This window comes from Condylura cristata, unplaced genomic scaffold (genome assembly GCF_000260355.1).
Source record: "Condylura cristata isolate star-nosed mole 26May11 unplaced genomic scaffold, ConCri1.0 scaffold00014, whole genome shotgun sequence".
In the NCBI taxonomy this organism is placed as follows: domain Eukaryota; kingdom Metazoa; phylum Chordata; class Mammalia; order Eulipotyphla; family Talpidae; genus Condylura; species Condylura cristata.
Window position 1 is genome coordinate 39,341,353 of NW_004567115.1, and position 12,784 is coordinate 39,354,136.

The following is a 12,784-nucleotide window of genomic DNA, read 5'->3' on the forward strand; positions in this document are numbered from 1 at the left end:
CCTCCATGAACAGAGCAAAGGGCAAGAACTAAGGTAATATGTAACAAACTAGAATTAGGTATAAATAACTTTTGCAACTCTCTTCAATGTGTATTTTGATTCCTAGTAGGTAACTGCAATTTTTAAACTGTTAATGCATTCTCTGACAAGCTCTTTGTTTTTGTGTCTATTTTTGTAAATTGTCTTGAAAAGTAAACACTAAAACAAGTCTAAGGTATATGATCAAGTAGATGATTGCAATTGAATTTGTTGATGTGATTTTCTGGGGGAGAGAAATAACATATTAAAAATGACACAAGGAATCTATAAATTAGCAAAGTTCATCTTACAGTAATAGCTTAGAATTATTATATAAAATTTTTTTTTGGCAGAGGACTAATTGTTTTCCAGCCATATAGATATGGTTCTATATGTATACGTATATGCATGTTTGACATGTTTTTGTCTAGGCTAAGTCATGCCTAAATCCTAAGGGCACTCTGATAGCTGGGTACGTAGCTTCATGCTGGTACCATAGGGCTTGGATGTTGCAGGGAACCTTTTGATGAATCAGAAATGTGGCCTCCTAAAGTCCAAGTGCAAATCACCAGTATCTTAACTTTTGTCCCAAAAGAGCTTCAGTGATACAAATCCTGTCTATCTGCAAGACCCAGAGAGAGTAGGATAGGAGGTGCTTCAGATGCACTGAAGAATTATTTTTCCATAGTCCCCTGCCACTCCTTTTTTCCAAGGGGGAAGATAGTCTGTAGCAGCAGATATATACGTACTATACGTACCTCTTGTCTTCCTGTTACAAAGCAGTAGTAACTCTGCCTATTATCACAGCAGCAGCACCTCTGCCTTATTAACGTCTCCCTTGTAATACCTATGGGATCTCTCTCCCTCCTCCCAGAAACTGCAGGGTATTGCTAGAGATATTTTAGCTCTTAGAAGAAAACTTCCTTTGAGTTCTTATCAGAGATTACCACCAGTTCTCTCCTCCCAGGATTTGTGTTTATAAAGGAATTTGGTGTAATTATGGATTCCCATAGGCATTTGTGCTAGTTTGCAGCCACAGATAGTCCTATGTATCTAAAAAAATAAAATGAACTTTCAAGAACTCTTGTTACCATTGTGTCATGTTTCTGACTGGGGATGCTAGATGACAGATAGTGGCTCATTTTTTCCCCTTTTATCTCTAAAACCTAATACTGGAACCAGACTTTTTGCTAAGGGTTTTTCCCTATAGCATGTAACATTTTTTTTTTTTTTGAATGCCCTTTTAGTTTTTCATTGAAGTTTTGTTTCCCTACCATTTGGCTGCTTATATGTCCCTATATCTCAGGTAATTTTATGGTTGTCCGAACATGTGCTCAGTTCTACTTCTTACTCTCCCAAACCCCTCTTTGTCTTTTAGGTGAGATGAGTGAGAGCCGTGCAAAGAGAGTTAGAATAAAAGAGGTAGATGGCTGGACCCTGAGGATGCTAATTGATTATGTTTACACCGCAGAAATTCAGGTTACAGAAGAAAATGTACAGGTAAGAGTAAACACCTCACAGTTCTTTATACATGCCAGCTTTTTAATCAAAAGAACCTGCCCACACAGTGTACATTTTGTACCAGGTAATGCAATTTGTTTGTTGAAGCAGTATTTCTAAGAGGCATTTAGAATGATAACATCTTTTAAATAATACTTTTGATTTCAGTATCTTTTGTATTTTTGTTGTTGTTAAGAGGAAAAAGTAAAAAAATTGTAACATGTATCTCCTGTTCTTTTGTATTCAACTCCTTTAGTTCTCTGAGTGATGTCTGTTCTTTGGTGAAAACACTGTCATATTCATTTATAACTGCTAAGTGATGCTGCCCCCAGATCCACAGCATATCTTTATTCCTTTGAAGGTTAAAGTTTCCAGAGGATGTTTTTGACTGTCAGCAGACTTGACTTTAGCTTCCTCTATAAGTGATTCCAGAGTTTGGCTAAAACTTGACACTACCATCTCTCTTACTGTCTATGAAGAACAGATGTTTTATGTGTGGTGTAAATGTTTAATACAAACATACGTGGAGTAAAGAGTAAAAGTCCCTCTTTGAAACTGCCCTTCCCTTTATGCCCACCCTACCATGTACATCTTCAGCCAACTTCCCTTTCCCACAGAGGGCAGCCACTCTTTTCTGTTTGATGTGACCCCTTCGGACCCTTCTCTGTGCACTCACATGCACGCGCATGCATACACACACACAATTAAATGATGTTTTTGCTGGATAATATTTGCTTATTAAGGAACAGAGATGCACATTGTTAAAACAGAAAAATGTGTCCCTGTTCATCTATGCAGATTGCTTTATTTTAAATGAACAAAGTGCTTGGAATCTTTATACATGGTACAAATACGCTAATGTTAGTATATGTGACTTTATACCTTTCTAAAAATTCTGCAGTAAATGAACATATTTCTATAAAAGTTAATGGAATCAGTGTTTCAAAAGGTAACTGGTAGGTCCAGAGTACACACACATTTTTCTTTTTGATAGACATGTTAAATTGTCATTTAAAGTTTGTATTTACTTTTGTTTATTTTTGAAAACAAAGCAAGAACTAGAACTGACTCATTAAATAAGATATAACATGTCCGTGCTCAAATAAAATATCATGGGTTTAGACTTTTGTCTCGTGTAATTATAATAGTTGAAATATGCTATGGAATATTTTAATTTGGAGACATGTTATTGATTGTTAGTTTTGAAATAATCTTAAGGACTCCAGTGACCTCATTAGCCTTTGTTTGGAAGTTCCATTCATGAAGGAAGGCATTTGAAAACCCTTGGTTGATACTGGGCTTGTGTATAAAAATGTGAATCAGATTCTAGGTGAGCATTTTTTACTGTGAACGAGAGTGGTGCGTGTCATGAGATGTACCTGCCTGTCATCTCATTCTGCTTTTTTCTGTGCAGGTAGGCTATTTCCTGGATTCTGTGGCATTATTTTCAACAAGATCTTACTTTGGGTTTCTTTTACCATTTTTTCATTTTAGTACATGGGCTTCTTTGTGTGCTGTAACTGACCTTCAGTAAATGAATTACTGATTGGTTTTTTGATTCTCATAGTAGGTCACATGGGGGAAATTGCAAAAGATGATATAAGTTTAATAGAGTAGACTGTGAATTCAGCCTTGACTGCTGTTGGTAGTAATTTTTGGGGTAGAGACATTGGCCTGTGAGGAACAGGGAGAATGCCTGTCAGGTTTTTTATAATAACAATCACACTCCAGTCCTGAGATATTAGTCATCACAGCCTTTCAGAAAACCTCTTGTCGAGCTCATTTACTGTTTCTGTCTATTGCTCAGCTTTCATAGGAAGGCAAAGCGTTGTTTTTGGCACGCTTATTAATGCTTACCATTTTACATATGTTCTTGTTATTTTGCAAGAGGATTTCTCTTTACATAGAGGTGTCTTGGTATGTAAAATCTTATTTTATATTCCATCGAAAAATACTCTTTTGGAAGAGGCAGTTTAGAGATAAAATTGACTAAAATAAGCTTCCTTTTTCATAACAGATATTTTTCAATGAAATACAAAATAAGGATTTGCCTGTCAAGATACATAAAATTTCCTGCTTCTGTTTTGTGTGTTTTTGTGAACCTATACTTTTTAAATCTTCTGAAAATGAGTGGTAGAGTAGAAGTATCTGGTATTTTGTTAATGTTGAATTAAAATTTTCAATGGTTCTAGCTAGAAACCCTGCTCTGAGTGCATCTGCCTTGAAGACGCTGACATTGGAGCCAAAGCTCTCTAATCCAGATGGGTATTGCTGTGGGTCTATTTTCTCATTAGACCTAGAATCAAATCTCTTGTCAGGGGGACATCCTTTTATAATTGTTCTAATAATAAAGGACAGTTATTAATCTTTTATTCCTTTTTGCCATTTAACTGTACAATTATGCTTTGTTGGAAAACAGATATGGTCAGCTGATGGGAGAGCCATGCTGCTCTGGTGCATATATCACCCAGAATGATGCATCACCTATGCTTTTCCAGTTTTTGTTAAGTACTGCAAGAACTTTTCCAGTTTTTGTTAAGTACTGCAAGACAGTTGAGAAGAAATCTCGGTACACTTATCATCAAATTATGTAATTTCTCTTTCATTCTTCTCACGTCTAATTTGATAAAAAAAAAATCCGCACAAAGCAACATACTGATCAGCTCATTCTAGAGCAGTCAACTTAGATTTTATAGAAACAGCTCTCTTTTCACTCTCACATTTCATTGGATTACATTTATTTACTTAAACTATGTAATTTCAGTAACAAGTACAAATGTCATGATTTGTACATTTGAACAGATTTAGATCTGACATGTATGAATTGATAAAATGCAGCTAAGCAGGAGGGGCAGAAGTGTCCAAGTTCAGATGAACTTTGAAAAACGTGGGTTTGAATTGTACAGGGACACTTAAGAAATGTGATTTCTCCCCCGCCCCCGAACAAATATGTAAATGTTCCTTGAACACGGAGCACTCAAAAATACTGTAAATGCATTTTCTCTTTCTTAAGATTTTCTTAATATAGTTTTCCCAGCTTTAAAAGAATATAACAACAATAGGTATAATATTAAAAAATGTTATGGTATCAGTAAGGCTTCTAGTCAACAACAGGCTATTGGTAATTAAGTTTTTAGAGTGAAACATGGATTTTCAACTGTAGAGCGTGTGGTGTTGGCACCAGCAGCGCCCAAGATATTCAAGGGGCAACTGTTTTAGTACAGAGGCCATGAGAAGAGTTGGTTAATCATGTGAGTGGGTGGAGGGAGATTGGTAAATGGTGGTTTTGCTGTATATATTTCTGCATTGTGTAGATTAACATTGAAATGAGATTCCAATTGGGTGGGTATTTGTTTAAAAAATGGATATTGAAGCTACTCTGTCAGTTAAACAGACATCGATGGAGTACCTGCTAAGTACATGGCTCTGTGCCAGGTTCTGATGCTGAAAAATGAACAAAGCAGAATAAATGAAATGTAGACTTTGCCTGGATTTGAATCTTGCCTTGCCAGCTTAATACCATGTGATTTTGTCTAAGTTTCTGAACTTCTCTGACTCTCATTTTCTTATCTGTAAAAGAGTAATGATTCTTTTCTTTCTTATACAATACAGGTTTATGTAAAGATGGGATATGCTAGGACCTCACTAAAGGTCTTACTGAGATTGAGCCTTGAGCCAGAAAATAGAGGCGCCCATCTGGGAGAACAGGCACTCAAATGGCTTTTAAACTGAGGTTACATGCTGTCAAAGATGAGGGACAAATTCATGTCTATATGAGGCGCTGCTTTAGTGCGTAGCAGGAGGAGTCTCGTGGTGGTGGTGCTTGCTGTTAGGCCTATAGTGTTGCAGGTCTACAGCTGCTTTGTTCTAGCTTGTCTGGAAAGAATTTTGGTAAAGTCTTTGCAATTGTAATAACCACAGCCCAAGTAAATTTGAGGTTGTTGAGTCTGTATCCCCTTGAGAAAACTAGACAGAAAACCTACAGGATCTGGGGCCATGCTTAGTCCGTTGTTCCTGTACAGTTCACACTATGGCTTGATAAGCATGTACATATTTGGGGGAACACACAGCATTTTAGGGCAACACAAACCATAGATACCTATTAGGTTCCTAATAAATAAACTTTGTGTGCTTGATCAGGATTAGTTTAGGACTGAATTGGACTGAACTTGAAAGTCCAAGACTTTTAAAATCTACAGTTAGACCAGGAAAGAATTAATATCATTCTGCTTTTGTGTGTGACGTGTTCTTGCCTACTTCTAAGCTGTTGAGCTTGCCCATTTTCCCACTTCTAGTATTGATCCTGATGAATTCTAATTTTCAATAATAGTTCTTTAAAGATTTGTAAAGCATCTATTATGTGCCAGGTGGTGTTTCAGTCATTGTGATGTAATGTTGAGCATGAAATTCAAGTCCGGGTGACTATAGTCCATTATCAGCCACACATTCAGAAGTTGCCCAAGTACCAAAGGAACTCACTAGAAGGCTTATTATCTTCAAGATGAGCAAAAAACATCTACAGAGCAATTTTATCATTTAAATTAAGTGTAGAGTGCTGCATATTTAAATTACTGCTGAACAACTCAGAAAATAATAAGGACTTAGACTGGCTCTTTGCTAGAAAACTTCATAGACCAATAGACACTGACTAATTATTGTATTAGAATTTAGAGCTCAAATCTTGAATTTACCATTAACTTCAAGAATGGCCGTAAGACACTTACCCTGCTGTCTGGTTTTGTTTGTTTGTTTGTTTGTTTTTTAGTTGTTAAATAAGGTTAGTGCTTGACATCTCATAGAAATACCAAAGTCCTCTGTGAATGTTAAGCAGAAATAAGAAATGGAGCAGTAGTAAAAAGACTAAGTCATGAGGAAGAGAAGAACTTACTGAAATTGCTTGGAAACACTGGGTAAAATTTAATTCATACAACCTTTTTCTCATTTTTTATATTTTTTGAATCAGGATCTGTAATTGTGACCCTCACCTCTGAACCCAACACCCCACCCAAAAAAGGTTCTTAATTTCTTCTAGATTTATGCCACCCAAATAGTCTTTTGTATTTGGAGTCATTTAGAGATAGCACTGTGATGTGACTGTAGTTTTATGTCTTTGATTTATAACTGTCTTTTCCGTTGGCTTGACAAACATGGTGGCTGGATGAGAAGTGTATTTCTCTCAGCAGAGTCTGTGAAGGCTTACTGGTTTTCTTTGCCTGTTCTGTTCCTCTTATGAGACCCAGTAAGCCCTTAGAGAGTAAAGGATTTGGTAGACCTGGCTTAGAAAGCACATATTGAATCTTAGCACAAAAACAAAATGTTAAAATACCTAGTGAAAATGGGAAATCCCATCAAAAGAGTGAATTTACCAATATTCTAAAGTCCAGAAAGCTGTTAAGCTCCAGTATTTTACTATGTTACCAGAATAATGATAATTTTAGTTTTTTTTATTATTATCCAGAGGCACAAAAAATGGTGAACTGCTTTTGTATTAATAATTTCTATAACTTTTAATTATATACAATGGAGTTTTAAAGTTAATTGTGTTATATTTTAAGTCTGAACTTGATAATCTTGATAATTTTAATCAGAAACTTGACTAAGCAGAATATCCATACTCCACTCATGACAGTTATATTATTTTTATTCTGTATAAATTAAGAGTACAGAACAGATGAAAGCTTATTATTTAAAGTTTAATATGGAAAACGTTATTATTGGAGGTCAGCTAGCTTGAGAAAATCTAGACGCTTTATTATAAGAATATCTTATAAAACTAGATGGACATCAAACTTGGAAGTGTTTAACTTCTTATTTGATGAAAGCAAGGTACTCCAGAAACATTAGTAATTAGGTTACTTGTTATGGCTTCATGGTATTAAATATACAATCTTTGAAGATGTCCACACAGTTGAGTCATTTTGTGATTTATGTTTTAAATAGCTTCACGTGTGGTATATATAAAAGGTATTTATCTTGATGAATGAAAAAAATGACTCTATCCTGACCTAGCATCTTATGAAAGTGTGGTAGTAATTTCGAGCAAGGATGAGAAAAGTTACAAATACATCAAAGTCTTCATTAGATTAATTTTTCTTGATCATTGATCTTTCCTCAGGCTGTTTGGGTTTGAACTTGTGAGAGGACAGAATTTTGTCACGTCTGTTGCTGATGTTTACAGTCCCTCCAAACCAGTTTGGAATATAGAGTTGTTAATCATCTGTGGTTCTGGCGTATTCTGTTTGAGATCAGCCAGGATTTTATAGGCCCTAGAATAATTGATGTACAATTTGAAAAAAAAAGGTTATTATCTGGGCTCTCCCTGGTGGTGCAGCGGGTTAAAGCACTGCACTGAGAAGCTTAAGCCACTTCCGCATGAGTTCGATCCCCGCCTGCCCCATAGGTGAGCACATGGCGTGTCAGACCTCTCCTGACCGCCCGCTGCTCCCCTCAGCAGTGTACTTCGTCGATCTGCCTGTTCTGCTCCCCACCCTGTCCCTGGTGAATCCTCTCACCCTCCACATCTCTGGCCTGTACCCCAGTTCTGTATGAATAAATAAATCTTAAAAAAAAAAAAAAGTTATTATCTTTTGGACCTGTATAGCTTAGTCCCATTGTTAGGTTAGTAAAATTAACGTGCTTTTGATCATCTGCTTTAAGTGTAGTTCCCCAGGAGATACATCTATATCTATATCTGTATATCTATATATGAAAACCTAATTTCTCTGTGAAATATAATATAGCCATATCACTACTATATTCAGCAGTTGCTCTCTGAAATTAACCTTACAAATACTGGCACAAAAATATGGTTATATACATACACTTTTTTTGCTTACTGTTTTATTTTGTATTCTGTCGGAATTATTTTCTATTAAAATTTTTCCCCCCATAATTTATAAATTCCTTCTATTGACCTCAGGTTAACCTCTTAGTGTAGTTTTTTTTTTTTCCTATTAGTGTAGTTTTAAAGCACTAGTTTGTTTCCCTCAGTGCACTATAATTTACATAACATAAATCTCAACTGTTCAGTTTGCTAAGTTTTAATAAAAGCTGTGTATATCTGTTGATGCATACCCAGATCAAAGTGCTGAGCATTAATAACTTTTAAGTTTCTTCCCAATAAATCTCTCACACATGACCACCTCAAAGCATCAACTAATATGATTTCTATTACAACAGATTGGTTTCTCTTGTTCTTGAACTTCATATACATAGAATTATTCAGAACGTATTCTTTTGAGGCTGGCTTCTTAGATGCAGCATAATGTTTGTGAGATTCATCTATCTTGCATATTATTTTTCTGGCTTGTTCCTAAGTGTTGCAAAGTATTCCACTGTACTTATTTACTGCATTTTAGCAGGTTAATAGGCATGTATTTTTGGTTATTATGATGAAGACTTAAAGCATTTTGATAAGAAATATTGCAAGCAAATATTATAATTAAGATCTAGATGGAGTCAGGGAGAGGGTATTGGTAAGACAGATGAAGTTGTTTAATTGCCTACAAAGTGTATGTTTTTTTTTTTCTGATCATGCTTTCCTATCATGTATTTCTTTTACCTTTATCTTTTATTCTCCAGTAATAATTTGATTTTATAATTTCTTTTTCATGTCAGGTCTAGGCTTTGAGAAACAAAGTTGGAGATGGGGTGTAAATATTGAATTACAGACTCAGTTGGAAAGAGAAAATATAAGAGCTCTTTGTCCAGGGAGTAAGAGTATGACATTTATGTGAGAGAGTTTTAATTTAAACATTGTATTTAAGAAAACAAAAAGGTCTTTAAAAATTACAAATTGGGGCCCTCCCTGGTGGCTCAGTGGGTTAAAGCACAGCACTCTGTAGCTATCCACAGCCACTGCAGCATGAGTTCGATCCCTGGCCAGGGAGGTGACCCACATGGTATGGCAGACCTCTCCTGACCTGCCCGCTGCTCCCCTTAGCAGTGTATTTCAGTCAATCTGCCTGTTCTGCTCCCCACTCTGTCTCTGGTGAATCTTCTCATCACCCTGCACCTCTAGCCTGTACTCCAGTTCTATATGCATAAATAAATAAATCTTAAAAAAAATTACAAATTGTTTCTTTAACCTTGGAAAAAACTCAGTGTCATAAACTTGGTGATCTGCAGTACTGACGAGGCTATTGCTTCCCCCTGATCCTCGGGACAACTGCCACAGAAAGAGACAACCAAGAGAAATTGCTTTGATAATAGTATCTGGCAGTTAACATCCACTGTTGTAAAGTAGCAGATGTGGTTCTTTTGAAAAACCAAGGTGTCATTAGTCCGTTGTAGAAATGGACTTACATATTTGGGTTCCTTAATCTTGGACTCCAAGATTGGAGTTCACAGGTAATCTTGATCCCTTAAACTTGTTTATTTTTAAGTATTTTTGAGGCCTACTTAATATTTGTTTTGGTCCCTTGTTTCTTTTTTAGATGGTGGGTTGATAACGCAGCCTCAGTAACCTAGCCTACCTACTGTGAGTTCTGTTTTTGGAAGATGGATATGGAGTCAGTGCTGTTGTACCATCTCAGACTATTCTTTAGTTACTCATGAAATTCTGAGGTTGTGGAAAGAAGAATCCTAGAAGACCTTGTGTAAATACAAAAGGGAATTTTGATTTAAAAGAGTAAAATGCATGTTTAGGTAGTAGAGATTAGCAGTCATGTTTTTGATTTAGTTATTTTAGAGGGGAAGAACTTAAGGGGAGGAGATTAAAATGGATTATTCTGATCACTGACAATAGAAATAGAATACAAACATTTATAGTGAGGAAGAAGCTTCCTACCTTAAGCGATGGTTACTTTGCTAAGTCTTGACCCTATGGGATGTTTACAACCTAGTGTACAGAGGGTGTTTTTTTTTTTCCTTAAAGATTTTATTTATGCATACAGAACTGGAGTACAGGTCAGAGGTGTGGGGGTGGTGAGAGGATTCACCAGAGACGAGTGGGGGTCAGAACAGGCAGACTGACAAAGTACACTGCTGATGGGGAGTAGCGGGCAGGTCAAGAGAGGTCTGCAGCACCATGTGGGTCACCTCCAGGGCCAGGGATCGAACTCATGCTAAAGTGGCTTTAGCTTCTTAGTGCTGTGCTTTAACCTGTTGTGCCACCAGGGAGGGCCCAGAGGGTATTTCGTAGGGGCTGAGTGGTTTTCTCCAGCCACACAGTTCTTGGACTATATCCAGGATTCGGGCCCACAGTTCACTGACTCTGGAGTGTGCGGACTGTTCGCCATTCTCCATTCTGTAAATACAAACTCTGTTCTGCCCCTGAGGCTTTATAGGAACATAACAACAGTAGGGGATTGATGTCTACAGCTTCTCTATCCTTCAGTGCCTGTGTATTTTAGACTTTGAGCTCTGAAGGTCACCTTAAGTGCTGGAATGATAGAAACTACTAAATGTAAGTGCTCCCATAAGGAGCTAGGCTCCAGAATCCTGGCATAGGACCTGCTCTGTTCAGTGCTCATGTTCTTAGAACCTAGACTAAAGATTGATATTTACTAGGTGCTTGATAAGTATCTGTTAAATACCAAATGAATGCCCACTAAGATAGGCAAGCCCTGTGTGGTGAACGAAGCCCCAGGCAGGAGGTCCTGCAGGAGAAGAGGAACTTGGGGAAAGCACACCACATCTGGGCAGGCCCTGAAGGGAGGACATCAGCCTCTGGGAGAACTGGTTGATGCACAGTAAAGGAAGAATGACCAGTTTACTGATGCCCAGTAGACAGCAGGCACTGTTAGAGGTAGCAGGAGGCTGAGGGACTGGAACAGGCTCTGAGACAAAGTATTGCACTGTGCAGGGTCACATTTGCGCTGGCTTGGTCCCTCCCGAGTGCCCTGGTAGGGGCTAGATGTTCTCTTTGACTAGAGATAAGATTGGATGGAAGGCCAGTGTTACCAGCTGTGGAACTAACAGATAGGGCAGGGAGCCGATCCACTACTAAAAAGACCGCTGGCCCACTTTCTCTACTCACGTGCACTGTAAATTGTGTGGAACTCTTTGGTAGTTTGTTCTTTTGATTCTGTCAGCATTGTCTTAACTGACCAGATTCCCTGAAATCAAGAAACTTCATGTCCATTAAGTTTTTCCTAGTATGATTGTGGTTAGAGTATGTGTCTTTATTTTATGAGTAAATGCAAATATTTTAGGAATAGGTTATTTTTAAATATTAACCTCCTTGTCATTGATTATATTTTATTATGTGGGTTTCACATAATTTACTTAATTGTCGTATCATTAAATCTTTAGCTGTTTCTGTTTTTCTGTTTCATATAAGTAGTGCCAAAGTAAAATTAATGATATAGCCTATGCCATTTTTGGACTGTTTTCTCAGGGTATATTGCCAGAAATATACTTCCAGCATCAAAGACTTTAAACTTTTATATTTTGGTCGCTCTTGGTGAATGTTGCCTATTTGCTTTCTAAGACAGTTGACATGCCACAGGCCAAGACTAACTGTATCTTGACCTGAATGTATGTTGCTTTTAAAAACTATATAAAATGGGCTGTCTCATTGTTTTAATTTATATTTATTTTATAATTTTATTTATTTGTTTTATAATTTATGGGATATCTATACATTCCCGATGTTTGCATGTGTTGCTCCTCCAAATTGCCTTGATTTTATTTTTTACTTTGAAAATATTTGATCAAAAAAAAGAAAAGCAATCTTCTGCTTATTGTGAACGATCTGACATGGAACATCCTTGAGGGAGAGAGAAAATTCTGACCTGTTGTGCGGAGTAGAACAGTTCTGTTCAGGGAAAAAAGTCTTGAGTTAGGTTCAAACTGACACCTTGTTGGGTAACAAGGTTGACTAATTCATTTAATTTTGTCAACAACAGGTATAATTTGTTTCATTTATACATTTGAGTTGAATAAATTGGAGCTTTTAGAGAAAATTTAAGTTAAAAATAATGGAAAAAGCAGTTTCCATTGCTTCCCAATCTCTTCTGTCATTCTGTTGATACCTTTGCTTTGCTTCCATCTGTTGTACCACTAGAAATTCCATCAGTTACACATGTAGTCTGCATACGAGTCAACTCTGGGAAAGGTTTTGTCCTGAAGAGTCTGGAATTCTTAGCCATCAGTGTGATTTCATAAGATGCTTCCTAGGGGCACAGAACTGAGGACTGACTGTGAGAGGCTTTGAGGTGCAGTAATGTGAATGAGGTGGCAGAATGCAAAGGTGAACACCCTCTATTCCAAAACTCTGCACTGCTCCAGCTGTTCATTCCACAAAGAGGAAGGAAACTTTCTG

At 37.0% G+C, this 12,784-nt stretch overlaps 1 protein-coding gene across 1 annotated transcript in view; it reads left to right on the top strand.

Moving 5' to 3' along the window:
• KLHL2 (kelch-like family member 2) overlaps positions 1-12,784 on the top strand; it is a 75,811-nt gene that overhangs the window by 20,503 nt on the left and 42,524 nt on the right. The window contains exon 4 of the mRNA XM_012724913.1: positions 1,397-1,518. Coding sequence (XP_012580367.1) covers positions 1,397-1,518 — 122 coding nt within the window. The remainder of the gene's footprint in view (positions 1-1,396; positions 1,519-12,784) is intronic.